The 14,480-nt window shown below is 46.6% G+C and overlaps 1 protein-coding gene across 2 annotated transcripts in view; it reads left to right on the top strand.

Moving 5' to 3' along the window:
- Positions 1-3,722: 3,722 nt before the first annotated feature.
- The window catches only part of Wipi1 (WD repeat domain, phosphoinositide interacting 1), a 35,273-nt gene continuing 24,515 nt past the window's right edge, over positions 3,723-14,480 (top strand). For both annotated transcript variants that reach the window (XM_048367137.1, XM_048367138.1), the window contains exons 1-3: positions 3,723-3,899; positions 9,363-9,445; positions 11,539-11,708. In XM_048367137.1, coding sequence (XP_048223094.1) covers positions 3,820-3,899; positions 9,363-9,445; positions 11,539-11,708 — 333 coding nt within the window. In that variant the 5' untranslated portion in view covers positions 3,723-3,819. The remainder of the gene's footprint in view (positions 3,900-9,362; positions 9,446-11,538; positions 11,709-14,480) is intronic.

Below are 14,480 nucleotides of genomic sequence, written 5' to 3'. Positions count from 1 at the left end.
AGATTTCAATAACTTGGTTTATCTAGATACACTGGACCTTTTTCATTTTCCTTAGGGAAAAGAGACATTTCAGAGATTTAATTGTAAGAAAGAGAAAAGGCTGCAATCTTATGCCCATTGCAACAAGGCTGAGTTTTTCTCTTCCACCATTTTTTGTTGTTATAACTTAGTAATGAACTTACTGTTGCAAGAATGAGTTAGCATGGCATAAGCCAACATCAAATCAGGAATATTCTTTCCCACAGAATCAAGAACTAGAACTTTCAAAAGGCCAGCTGGGTGCCAGTTGCTTTCCCTGTAACCCTAGCTGCTCAGATAGTGCAGGCGTGCACACACACACACACACACACACACACACACACACACACACACCAAGGAGAATGATAGAGAGGGTAAGATTGATTGGAATATATTGTAAAGGAGTAGAAATGTAACAATGAAATCTTCCTCTATATAAATAATATGTTAATTAAAAAGCTAAAAGAAATGCCAACTTGACATTTAATGAGTTCAGCACCTTTGAGTTAATTTTATAATCTTTTTCTTGTTGTTGTTTTTTTATATGAATAGGTGGAGTTCCTCAAGCTGGCTGCTTATGTCTCCTTACAGACGAGCCCTCCACAAACCACATCCAACCAGCTGATGTATTTAGTCTGGCCCCAAAGGTGTTTTTGAAAATAATAGTTGTCCACATTATTTTTTTAAAACATATTGAAGACAGACAGACACATGGACACACACATACACGTTTACATAAAATGTATATCTAGAAACATGGGTTTCTATAAAACATAAACTTATGTATTCTCTTAGGAAAAATAAAGTGAGTGGCGGTGGCCATAGACCATTGACCGAGAATGTGACCTAAAATGGAGATCATGGGCAGAGAATGAGACAAGGAGGGTGCATGGTTTCTCCCATGTGTACATCACTAGGCCTGAAGCTGTGTTCCAGGACTAGTTAGTTCTGTTCTGCTTCGAGCACAGGTAGTAGAGACCAAACACATCTTTCCCCAAGACCTGCTGTCTAAAGGCAGCACAGACGCTTCCTCTGTCCTAACAGTACAATCTGCTTTGGCTCTTCTCTCCTCCCCTGTCTCTCCCTCTTCCCTATCAATCACTGTGTCCTGCCATTCATTCCTTCAAAATCCCACTGGATAAAAAAAAATGGTAGTACAGCCACTTGGGCACTGAAAATATAGCTTGTGTGAACTGAGGTGTATTGTGAGTGAAGAATATGCAGGAGATTTTAGTCATGTAGTTGTGAAAAAAGGTTCAAATTTAGATTAAATAATCATTTTAGATTCACTACTGGCTAAAATAGTATTTTGTCTTACTGAGCTAAATATTATGTTTGCCCATTTGTTTTACTTTTATAAAACACATCTTCTAGGATATTGAAAATCATATATGGATCTCATATTGATGACTGATCTTTCTGCGTCAAAACATCTCTTGTGGGTGGAAATGGGAGGGAAAAACTGGGAGAGAGTGAAGGAAGGAGTGGCCTAGTCCAAAAAGAAATGTACTCTTTACCTGAGTTATGTAATTGTACTGCCTTTGTACACCACTTTTATAACAAAAAAAAATTTTTTAAAACACAACTCTTTGATTTGTGTTAACTTTTCTGGCCCTGCCATTGTCACACAGGCTAGTCTTTCATGTTCCTTCCCTCCCAGAAGGTCACACTAGTCCCCTGGAGACTTCTAAACCTTCCCCCATTTACGAGTTGCTCTGTACACCCAAGCTGACTTTATCTGCTTAAGACACTGCTTCTATCATGAAATACTTCTGCTCCAAAGCTAACACCAGTGCCCATCTCTACCGCCCATGAAGTCTACACTTTTGATAATCAGGTGGCAATAGCTCTTAAAGACCTTACTGTGTACTTTATGTAATTCTTCCAACAACCTAACCCCTGACTTGCCAGACTCTGGCCTATCTCAACAGAACAGAAAGGACCAGTAGCATTTTGCTGCACTTGGACAATGAGAAGCAGCACCTTTGATATGAAAGGTTACAAAAATAATGCTACAAGGTTACAAAGATAATACAAAGATAAAGGTTACAAAGATAAAGGCAATTGTTTTCACTTAGGATGGCTCATCACAATCCACAAAAGGGCCATCACTCTCTGGTTTACAACAGTGGAGAAAAACGAATAATAGAAGAAGGGAAGGGGAAAAAAACCTGTTGTATTTGCATCTCAGAAAACCCCAACTGGAAATCTAACAAAAAAAATTAAGTGGAGATAATACTTTTTGCTCATCCATACTATGTCTAAAGTGTGTGTGCACACTAATATGTGTGTCATAGACTGTGTAAATTTGAATTCTGCCAATCTAAAACATTTCAGTGTAACAATAAAGTATCCTTTCATCTCAAACTTTGAAAAGATATGAATTAAAAGTTGGCCAGGAGGGCTGGGGATGTGTCTTAGTCATAGAGTGCTTGCCTAGCATGCACAAAGCCCTGGGGGTTCGATTCCTCAGTACCACATACACAGAAAAAAGCCAGAAGTGGCACTGTGGCTCAAGTGGTAGAGTGCTGGCCTTGAGCAAAAAGAAGCTCAGGGACAGTGTCCAGGACCAGCCTTCAAGCCCCAAGACTGGCAAAAAAAAAAAAAAAAAAAAAGTTGGCCAGGAACTACACAAATCCAAACCAGTCAGTACCGGGGCTTGAACTCAGGACCTCCCACTCTCCCTCAGAGCTGGTTCTTTTTGGTGTTAATTGAAGATAAGAGTCAACAGACTATCCTGCCCTGGCTGGCTTGGAACCTCAATCCTCAGATCTCAGTCTCCGAGTAGCTAAGATCACAGGCCTGGACCACTAGTGCCCCAACATAAACTAGTCCGTCCTATGCGCCTCTCCTTCAGTTTTGCAGGTGGCAAAGGCGATCAGGTCTTGTTGAGGAAAGTCGTTTTGCACTCAGGTCTTGAGGGAAGACACACACATTCTGTCCTCTGTTGTTGCTTAGCCGGTCAATGTTTCAAGTGCCTCCTAGAAACAATGGCATTTTCCACAGCAGGCCCTAGAAATAAAACACACAGTGACTGCAGGGCTTGGCTGGAGCTCCCCACCGCAGGGCCGCGGGTAAGAGAATCGCTTAGCGGGCCTGGCAGTAGCAACCGCATTCGGGGAATTTTTTTTTTCTCAAAGCTTCTTAAGGACTCTGCAAATGAGTGACGCTTGGGCGTCTAACGCTGTCTACTAAATTCCTGTAGTTTCATAGGCCGAGAGCTGCCCTGGACGGGAGTTTTGGGTGGAGTAGGAACCCGAGCGTCCGCCTTGTCCCCCAGCTGCTCCTACTTCTTCCCTTCTTCCTCTCCGCCCAGCTCCTCCTCCCCCCGCCCCCCCCGCCCCCGGGCTGGGCGGTCCTGGCAATGAAAACACCACCACGTGGCCCGCCGCCTGGGTCTCACGCTCTTTCGACCAATGGCGAGCCGCGAGGTGGAGTTGGGGGGCGTGACCGCAGGAGAGTGGCTCCGCCCACATCCGTCTCGGATTGGTCTAGAGGGAGGCACTCAGCTTGTTATGGCCTGGGTTCGTGGCCAATAGCAGCAATCGGCACGTGTTACCCCGCCCAGTCAGAAGCTCGGCTCCGCGAGGCGATAGGGAGGGGTGCTATGGGCGGGGCTAGGAGGGCACGGGGCGGGGTTGTGGGCGGGGCTAAGAGGGAGCGGGGCGGGGTTGTGGGCGGGGCGGGGCGCGGGGCCCCCGCGGAGCGGGTGAGGGCGCGGGCGCGGCGCTGGCGGGCTGCTGAGGTGGCTGTCGCCTCCGGCCGGCTCGGAGCTGCGGCTTCCCAGGTTGAGCCCCCTCGATGGAGGCCGAGGCTGTGGACGCCCCTCCGGGCGGGGTTGAGGGGACGCTCAGCTGCTTCTCTTTCAACCAAGACTGCACGTAAGCCATGGCGCCAGCCCCCGCGGGGGAAGTGGGGGACGGAATGTCGTGACCCAAGGGTGTTGTCCTGTGCGCAACTGGTGGCGGCGGCCGAGGCCCCGATGGGGCCTCTCCGGGACCCCCGGGGGTGGTCCGGCCCGGGGTCGGCGTCTGCTTAGCCACGCCCGCCCTCGATGCCCGGTGCTGGAGTTCGAGCCCCCCCTCCTCCTCCCCCTCCCAGCCCCACTGCCAGCTTAGAGCCAGGAAGGGCCGGCCGGAATGAAGGGAGGAGGTTAGCAAAGGTAATGAGGCCTGCGGGGAGGGGGTGCTGGAGGGGGGCAGCCAGGCGATGGGGAGGGGGGCAGAAGGGGAAATTGCAAGTCGAACCAAGATAGTGTGGCCGGGAGACCCCCAGGAAGATGAGCGGCCACAGAAACTTTCCCATTTGTCCTTGAGCATCTCAACGTGGCATCTGGGCCGGGCCTTGGATAAACAGGCAGCCTATCCCTGTGGTCAGGCCAAGTCCCAGCCTGGGGCGGGCATCCTGCCTGGGAGAAAACCTTTCGATTGCTCCCCACTGGCTTTTCCACGTCGCCCACCCAGCTATGTGGAATCTCCTTGGGGAGTCCTGGAGCCCTTTGGGGGGGGGAGGGGGTGTTACAGACTGCTTTCCAGGAAGCAGGAGCTCCATCCTGTTGCTTTTACAGGGATTTTTTTTTTAATGTTTCACTTTGACAGTTACATTTGGACTTTGGTCCGAGAGCCGGGAATTGTTGAACTGTGTTTCAGACACCTGCAGGATTAAGTGTAGGAAGCAAATGTCTGTTTCTTTCTTAGCCTGTTTCGTGGAAGCAGAGACCATATGGAATAATCTCTTTGGAATGTGCTCCCGGGAGCATCTGGCTGGTCAGGCGGGGATGACCACCTCCCAGTTCCCCACTTCCTGCTGTACCAGTTTTTGTTGTTGTTCCCTGTGTGGAGTCAGCTTCAGGCTTGTGCTAAATGACTGGGCTATGCTAATATTGGACATTTGGCCATGGAATTAAGGCCACCATGTACCATAAAGCAGTCCTGCTTTCCATTCCCTTTGTGTTTCTGCTGTTCAATACACTCTGCTCTGAACAATATGCCTTTGTTTGGAAAATCTGTGTGTGTGTGATCCTGTAATCCAGACAGCTTGGTTAGATGAGTGACTTTCAAGTTGTTTCTGACCACAACCCACAATAACAAGTCTATACTAAGCCCAACAACGCCAGTGACTCACACCTGTAATCCTAGCTGCTCAAGAAGCTGAGATCTGAGGATTGTGGCTCAAAGCCATCCTGGGCAGGAAAGTCTGTGAGACTTCAAGCCAGAAGATGAGCCATGGCTCAAATGGTAGAGCACTAGCTTGGGGGTGGGGTGGTGGGGGAGTGCCCAGGCCCAGAGTTCAAGCCTTGCTACCAGCACACATACAAAAATTAATATTGCAACATCTCTTATTGTCCCATATACATGGAATATCCACAATATATTACATATAGTACCCTTTGGTGAATTTTTTCTCTTTGTGTATTGCGTGCACGTGTGTGCAAGTGTGTGTACACTTCTAGGGATCAAACCTGAGGCTCCAAACATGCTAGGTCAGCACTCTACCACTGAGTTAAAGGCCCCCTTTAGTCTATGTCTACCTCTGACTTTTTGGAAGCTACTGTAACCTACTGAGTTGTTTTTAGGATCCTTCCATAGGTTGAGCCTCACACCGTAACATAGATAAACTTCTGAAGTTTTGTAAAGAATGTTTTGCAAGCGAGTATGTCTGTTGAAATGTCTGGGTGATGTTTTCCTTCCTGATTGAACATAGGTTAAGGAAGAGAGTTCATTTGCTTATATGTAGTAAATATTCTGAATCCTGCTCTGTGATATTAGATTTGAAAAAAAAAATGTGATGTTGTTTGTTTGATCTGTTGGTCATAGGACATAAGCTCAGAGCCTGGGCAGTATCCCTGAGCTCTTTCGCTCAAGGCTAGCACTCTACCTACTTTAAGCCACAGCGCCACTTCTGGTTTCCTGGTGGTAAATTGGAGATAAGAGTCTTATAGACTTTACTGCCTGGGCTGGCTTTGAACCATGATCCACAGATCTCAGCTTCCTGATTAGCTGAGTTTACAGGCCTGAGCCACTGGCGCCCGTCAAAAATGTGCTTTTTTTCACCTCTAGTTATTCAATCGTAGAGTCACATCCCAACTTTCTCTAACAATTGGATAAAGCCGTTATTTTCAAAACTCTAGAGTGCTTTGAGTGTTCACTTCCTTAGTCTGTACTGTCAATTCTGGTTTCTTGGATGAGGCTTTTCTGGGCTGCTCTGTCTTATCTATAAATAAAAGTTCTGGTCACCGTCAGTTGTGTGGACACACAGAGGGTGTGACACTGAGATGTAAAATAAGTCAAGCCCCTTACTGGATGCACTTAGGAAAATCAGGGTATGTTTTTCTGTAAATGCAGACTGTGCTTGAGATCTAGTAATCTGGAGATGGTGGGCACAGAGAATTAATCTTTACCAGTGTACTTTCCTATTTACGGTTTGCTACCATGATAAACACCTTGGGTATATATTTTAAATGTTGCCTAGTGACATGTATCTGTTTCCAACTCTATTCCTGTGATCAGTGGTGAGCATTTTCTTTCAACAGAGAGCTCTTAAGGACAAAATAAAATGTATACCTAAATTCTTTGCATCCAGCATCTAGTAGCCATCCATCAATCATTTAAAGTGTAATAGTAATCATTCTACTATTTTCTCACATACAAAATTCTTCTGTGCTGAGTGCAGTGGCCTCTGCCTGTAGCCCCTGCAATTCAGGAGGCTGAAGCTGGAAAAAAAAATCACGAGTTCACAACTTCAAGACCAGCCTGGAGCAATAAAATGAGACCCTGTCTCACACACAAAATGACCAAAACAAAATCTGTTTTAGAAGCAAAGCTTATGTTTGAAAATTACTTTAAATCACTCATTGTTTTTATTTGTTTTGGTGTTATTTGATGGGTTGGGGGGCTGGGGGGGGGGGGCGGGAGCAGGCTGCCCTGCCCAACAGGGTCAGGGTTGTAGCGCAGGCTAGCCTTAAACTGGAGATTCTCCTGCCTCCTCCTTTGGAGAGCTGGGAGTACAGGCCTGTGCCACCATACACAGTTCTTGTGTTTGTGTAAGACTCTCCTAACAGGATTTTTTTCCCTCTTACTTAGAAGCTTTACAAGTTTACATCTAAATGAGTTTATGTGACGCTTATGTAAAGAAAGTTTAAAAAAACAACAATCACAATGGAGTAAATTGTAGAGTTCTAAAATTCTCCTGGATTACTTTCATAGTTCCTGTTTGTCTGCCCTTCTAGACACCAACTCCTAGTTCTGACAGTACCATATATAGCTCTTATGCAAATAGCTCCACCTCAGTCTAGTACTCAGCAGGTTGGAGGGCTAAGGAACAGAACCAGCTACCTTCTGACTAAAAGTTGACTGCCACCTGCCTTTGTGTCCCAGGAAAGAACAAATGTTTGAGAAGGAAAAAACAAAATTCCAGGGGGAAAAATCATGTGTCCTTCTCTTTTTTAGGTTAGTGAAACAGGATGCCTTGGCATCCTGGCTTGTGAGTTGCTTATTTTAGCATTTGCTTTCCTGGAAGGACGAATCTCACCTTGATATATACTTACTTTTAAATGAAGAAATTGGATTATATTAAATTTTTTTTTCTGTTTATATGGTACTGAGGAATCGAACCCAGGGCTTTATGCATGTTAGGCAAGCAGTCTACCACTAAACCACATTCCCAGCCTCTATTCCTGAGGTTCCAGTGCTCAGGGTCAGATTGCCTGTGCTTCATGTGTCTTCTTACAAGATTTATGCTTGTCACCTAGGTGTGGAAAGCAAAGCAGGAAAGAGGTGACAGTACCAGGTCCTAACCACCCATGAACAGGAGGTGAAATGAGTTCCTAGGTGCTCAACAACATTGACTCATTTCCTTTCATCCCGAGGCCCAGGAAACCTGTAGGGAAAAGAAGAGAACTATTTTTTTTAAGTGTTAGCATGCATCAACCTAAGTAAATGTTGAGTTTTTATTGTATTTGTTGAGTATGATATGACTTTGTAGAACACAATCAAAAGCAGAGTTCGCAACCCAGTCTTCATATTAGCCTACCTGAATGTAAAATCAATCACACTCCCCATGTGACTTTAAAAAGTATATAACTTATCCAGGATGTTTGGAAAGTGATAGACGGAAGCATCTTCTGAATTAAAATTTTACTTCCTGTAGCCTGTAGTGTATTTCAGAAAAAAATAAACAAAAAGAAAAAGTCATAAGTATAGAAAAACAATTCATTTTTGAAGGAAAGTGCTTCTCGGACAATAAGATCTTCTAATTGTGTTGGAGGAAGGGCTCTTGTGAGTGTTCTTAAACATCGCATTTTTTTTCAACCGGGTGCTGGTGGCTCACACCTGTAATCCTAGCTACTCAGGAGGCTGAGATCTGAGGATCATGGTTCAAAGCCCGCCTGGACAGGAAAGTCTGTGAGACTCTTATCTTCAATTAACCACCAGGGGGGGGCACCCAAAGTGGTGCTGTGGTTTAAAGAGTAGAGCGCTGGGGCTGGGGATATAGCCTGGTGGCAAGAGTGCCTGCCTCGGATACACGAGGCCCTAGGTTCGATTCCCCAGCACCACATATACAGAAAACGGCCAGAAGCGGCGCTGTGGCTCAAGTGGCAGAGTGCTAGCCTTGAGCAAAAAGAAGCCAGGGACAGTGCTCAGGCCCTGAGTCCAAGGCCCAGGACTGGCCAAAAAAAAAAAAAAAAGAGTAGAGCGCTGGCCTTGAGTGAAAAAGCTCAGGGACCAGGGCCCAAGCCCTGAGTTCAAGCCCCACAGTGCACAAGAAAGAAAGAAAAAAAATCCATTTTTCTTTTCCCTATCCAGCTGGGAAAACAAAAAAAAACTGGTAGGATTAACATTTCACTTGATGACACATCCCATGTAGATTCTGTTTTTGGAACTGCTGGGGTTTGAACTCGGTGCCTTGCTAGATACCAGGCCCTTTTTGCATTGGTTACTTTTGAGATAGGGTCTCACTTTATATCCAGGCCAGTCTAGACTGTGATCCTCCTATTTGTGTTTTTGTCATGGGGATGACGGGCACACTACAGTGTGTGGGTGAAGGAGTCTCAGAATCTTCTACACTTGGTCTCATTTCCCTGATCTCTACCTCCCAAGTTGCTGGAATTACAAGCTTTAGCTACCACATGGGCCATTTTGGTTTTCAACCTTTTTTTCCCCCTTTGATCACACCTGCCTGCTTGCCAAAACATGTTTTGCCTTTAGGAAGTGATTGAGGATCTAAGCTCCTGAAGATGTATGTTTTCATGCCCCTTAAAAGCTTGGGGGAAGAGAGGGGTCTATTTTCAGACACCTTGTGGCTGAAATGCTGTATCATTCCCACGCTGTTATTATCTTCCACAGATCCCTAGCCATTGGAACCAAAGCCGGTTACAAGCTGTTTTCTTTAAGTTCTGTGGAGCATCTGGACCAAGTCCATGAAAGCAGTAAGTGTGTGTTGGGGGTGGGGAGGGGTGAGAGAGACCAAGACAGAGATCAGATTTGGAGACACTAAATTCTTCTACGAGACTTTTAATTGGTGTGTGTGTGTGTGTGTGTGTGTGTGTGTGTGTGTGTGTGTCTAGATATTGAACTCAAGGGCTTGAGCATGCTAGGTAAATACTCCACCGCTGAGCCTCACCCTGTAGCCCTCGACTTTAATCTTGAGGCTTCTACTTTTTCTCTCCCTTGACCATCAAACCTAAGGAGTCAGTGCTCTTCATATCTGAATGTAAATCATTATTTCTGCTCCCATAAAAACCACACGGAAGCTCTAATTAAAAATCAGCAGTAACTTAAGTGGCTCTTTCTTTTTTTATAGGAAGAAATCCTTTGGTTGAAATGGTATCGATGTTGTTTCCATGTGTTTCTGTTTACAGTGATAAGTTTTTGTAACTGTCAAACCAAAAGATCACTTGTGACTTCCTTGTTATTCTACTGGCACTATAGAATTTTTGATGCCATTTATTCCATCGGGGAAGTATTTGATTTATTTTAATAAAGCAATACTCTTCTACTCATGTAACTCATGTTGAATATACTGAAGTATATCTAGTGAATGTTAAAAATGATTCACCTCGGAAATGGGACTGTGATTTTTCTCATGGTAAAATCCATTTATACTATCATATTAGGAGAGAATAGGTAATCTTTAGGAGTCCTAAAAATAAAGTGACTTAGTAAAAATATTGTGGACTCCTAATTGAGTCATAAGAGGTTGTTATGATTGTTCCTTTTTTTTTTTTTGCCAGTCCTGGGCCTTGGACTCAGGGCCTGAGCACTGTCCCTGGCTTCTTTTTGCTCAAGGCTAGCACTCTGCCACTTGAGCCACAGCGCCACTTCTGGCCGTTTTCTGTATATGTGGTGCTGGGGAATCAAACCCAGGGCCTCATGTATACAAGGCAAGCACTCTTGCCACTAGGCCATATCCCCAGCCCGATTGTTCCATTTTTTGTGAATCATTTGCTCTGTGCATGCTTTCCTATATACACTACACGACTAGACCAAGAGCACACCAGGCATGCATGTGACAGGGTGGGCTGTCTCCGGAAGACCCTGACCCCTTGCCTGTCCATGCACACACTGGAGGCTCGCTCATGTACCCACACTGCTGGCCTTACTGCTGATGCCCAGATTATTTTCAACCAGAATTGGATTCCAGGAGGGCTGGGAATGTGGCTTAGCCGTAGAAGGCTTGCCTAGCATGTGTGAAGGCCTGGGTTCGATTCCTCAGTATCACATAAACAGAAGAAGCCAGAAGTGGCGCTGTGGCTCAAGAGGTAGAGTGCTGGCCTTGAGCAAAAAGAAGCTCAGGGACAGTGCTCAGGCCCTGAGTTCCAAGCCCTCACTCAGGACTGGCCAAAAACAAAGCAAAACAAAAGAGAAAGGCCCAAGGAACGCAGTCAGATGGGGAGTGGGTACAGACATAACCGTGCTTTTTTCCCTCCCACATAGTGGTACTCCTTTAGCGAAACAAGGTAAGTTCGCAGTACAGGGCCTCCCCAAGGAGTAAATCACTCCTACGAAATCTCTCACAGGCCAGGGTAAAGCTAAACCTTTCAAAGCTTCTACGCATGTTGTTCTTTTTCACTTTTGGTTGTGATGTGCAGAGGGGTTCCAGTTACATAAGTAGGGTAATGAGTATGTTTCTTTTTTGACAATGTCACCCCTTTCCCTGGTCCTAAACATGTTTTACAGAGCCAACAGTAGAGCCCCTGGGCTGGAGGGCTAATTCAAACACACACACACACACACACACACACACACACACACACATCCAACATGGCTCTGATGGTCCTGAGTTTGTGTCCTGGCCACTAGTGTTTCTTTACTCTGGTTATTTGGAAAGGACCCTGGAAGTGCCGTCCAGGAGACACTGACGGATCCCGTCTGAAGGTGAAGGTGGGGTGGGTCATTGGAAATGAATGCGGAGGGAAGGCCCATTGGTGAGCTCGCAAGCGCTGTGCCCGGTGGGGTGGAAGCTGAAATCCCTCCCTCGCAGTGGGCCAGCCCTGCAGCCTCGCCGCTGTTCTGCCTGCAGATGAAATCCCAGACGTGTACATCGTGGAGCGCCTCTTCTCCAGCAGCCTGGTGGTGGTCGTCAGCCGCACAAAACCACGCCAGATGAACGTGTATCACTTCAAGAAAGGCACCGAGATCTGTAATTACAGCTACTCCAGCAACATTTTGTCCATACGGCTGAACAGAGTGGTAAGTGGGCCACATCCCCGGAGAGTTCAGGGCTTCTGCTGATTGGAAAGGAAGAGAAAGATGAATGTCTTCCGAAAACCAATGTCTTGAACGCATCAACTGCTGTAGAGGATTTGAACACACAGGTCCAGTGTGGTGGGAGTGGTTATAATCTACTCCATCCACTTTCATGATACCTGTGGCATGCCGGGTTGTGTTCTCTCTTCCAGTGTTGGACACTGAACAAACAGCCAGGGGCACGTTCTCTTGCCAGGACAGTAAGGATGGGTTGGAACCCTGGCTCTGGGACGGTCTGATCCCTGAGCTTCCTCAGGGGAACCTTAGACAAGAGGAATGCTCCTTCTGGACTTGCTTCGAGATGGTCACCTGTGGGGGTAGCCAGCATATGTGCTTTCTGGCACCCGATTCCCCTTTAAGACTGCTAAATCAAGTGCTCTGCAAAGAGAACCCTCGCAGAGTGTCTATTGGATTTCCCCTTGTGAGTTTCTCTCTCCCCCTCGGGTATTTCCGTTAGCAAATAAGACAGGGAAGGGCTATGAAAGTGCTTGAGTCTGTTCAACCATAGATACCAGGCTCCTGGAACACTCATTAAGTTCAGGCTCCTGACCCCCACTCCCAGCCCGGCTCCACAGTGAATGCAGAAGCTCATGGCAAGCAGATCGGACAGCTCTGCCACCAAGCAGTTCCTCTCCCGTGAAAATGGCTTGAAGCAGGTCTAGAAAGGGTTTGGAGTTTGCTCTGCTTAGAAATCTTCGGATTGCCATGTGATTTTGGTTTAGGCCACTCAGCCTGCTGAAGGGTGTGTGTGTGTGTGTGTGTGTGTGTGTGTGTGTGTGTGTAATGGGAATAGGGCTGTCCAGCAATACCCACAGAACCACCTGACCCAGGGGACGTGACAAGGGAGCTGAGGAGCATCCTCTGCTCTGCAGTGGTCACTTGTGCCATCTTTAGGTGTTATGGCATGCGATTGTTGTAAAAAAAAAAAAAACAGGGAAACCTTAAGAAAGTGTTAGAAGGGCTATAAGAAAACAAAAATCCCCATTTTCTTCTAACTGTGCAGAAAGGAAACCCACTTAGAAGTTGCAACACGTTTCATTTTCACTTGTTGGGATCCTCAGAAGGGTGTTTTGCAGGAAGATGGCCATCCGCCAGATGTGTTTAGCTACATAAACTTTCGTAGTCCTTTGGCCATCTGCTCTTTGCTTTTCAACTTCAGTCTGATCCGATTGGAGCCTGTGAGACTAGAACTATGATGCCCAAGGGCAGATGCTATACATCCATTAATGGGCAAAAAGAGAGATTACCTATAAAATATAAGAAGCCAAAGTGAGTGAGAATTGGCCAAGTTGAAGCCAGACTGGGGTTCTGCAGACTGCTTGTGAACAAAGCAGATACCAGGTTGGGGCTGTCCCCCAGAGGAGCTCTCATGGGAACTAAGGCCACCTTGTCATCCCCTCCCCCCTCCCACCTGGTGTTTTCTGCACCTCTCCCTTTTGATGCTACAGCCAGCATGGGTGGGGGGGAGTTGCCCGAAAGTCAGCTGAGAGGACCCTAGGGGAGGTAGGAGGAGAGTCAAATCTGAACAGAGAAGCTAAATGGAGTCTAGCTTCCCACAAGAGGTATATGTGGGGTCCCCACAGTCTTGGGGGGTATGGAGGGAGTGTCAGAGACCAGAAACAAGCATAGAAGAAGATGATCACGTGAATCAGAATACATACTTGTCATCCATTTTGAAATCCTGTTAGAATTTTATGTTTACCTCTCAGTACCCAGTCTCAAGTGTGTGGCCACAGACCCTCAATTAAAACAGAGGAAAGGGTTTGAACTTTCTTTTCTATCTGGCTATAGTACATGTTGTACATTTTGTTTTTCTCAGCTAGGAGTCCTACTAGGAAAACATGTTGTTGCTTTTTTCTGGAGAAGTGTTGGTTACTCTTTTTGTAATATTTTTAGATTATCTTCCTTTCCAAAAATGATTCTGGTCATCAAAAGTAGCTGGCTTACCCAGGATCCTGTAGCTCACGCATGTATCTACTCAGGAGACAGAGAGCTGAAGATCACAGCGCATAGCCAGGTCGAGCAGGAAAGTTTGTGATACTCTTAATCTCCACTTAACCACCAAAGAGCCAGAAGTGGAGATGTGTCGGCTCAAGGCACAAGCCCTGAGTGAAAAAGCTAAGAAACAGCACCCAGACCTTGAGTTCAAGCCATAATACCAGAACACACGCGTACACACACACACACACACACACACACACACACAGTGGCTGGCCTGGCCTGTGAGCAGTGGTTCCCAAACTTTGGTGTGCAGAGTAATCACCCGGGACACTTGTTTAAAGATGCTCCAAACCGGACTTGCTGGTTCAAGGAATCTGGTGCTCATGGTCTGAGAAGCCATTACCCAGGGAGAGCCCAGCCAGGCGGGAGTGGAGGCAGCTACTGGGAGTGTGGAAGGAGCTGTCCCACCATAAATGCCTTCCCCACAGCTCCACACCAGTTGGGCTGGCATTTGTCCCGGGGGTGGGGGGGTCCACACTGCACCCTCTAAACAGAGCATTGCAACATGGGTGGGAGAGCACCAAGAGAGGAGCTGGGGGCTCGGGGGGCTTCACCAGCCCTCTTTCTTCTCAGGACTGCAGGGAGTGGCCGGTGGTGGTCTGGAGAAGGGCTTGAGTGGAAAGAAGGTAAAGCTGGCAGAGTGTCCCTTCTCCAAAACACCCATGGCCAGAAGGGGTTCAGATTTTGGAGTTTTGCAGATTTGGGAATATTTGC

This window comes from Perognathus longimembris, chromosome 17, assembly GCF_023159225.1.
Source record: "Perognathus longimembris pacificus isolate PPM17 chromosome 17, ASM2315922v1, whole genome shotgun sequence".
NCBI lineage: Eukaryota > Metazoa > Chordata > Mammalia > Rodentia > Heteromyidae > Perognathus > Perognathus longimembris.
Note: the sequence above shows the minus strand (reverse complement) of the source record. Positions and strands in the feature narration are given on the sequence as shown.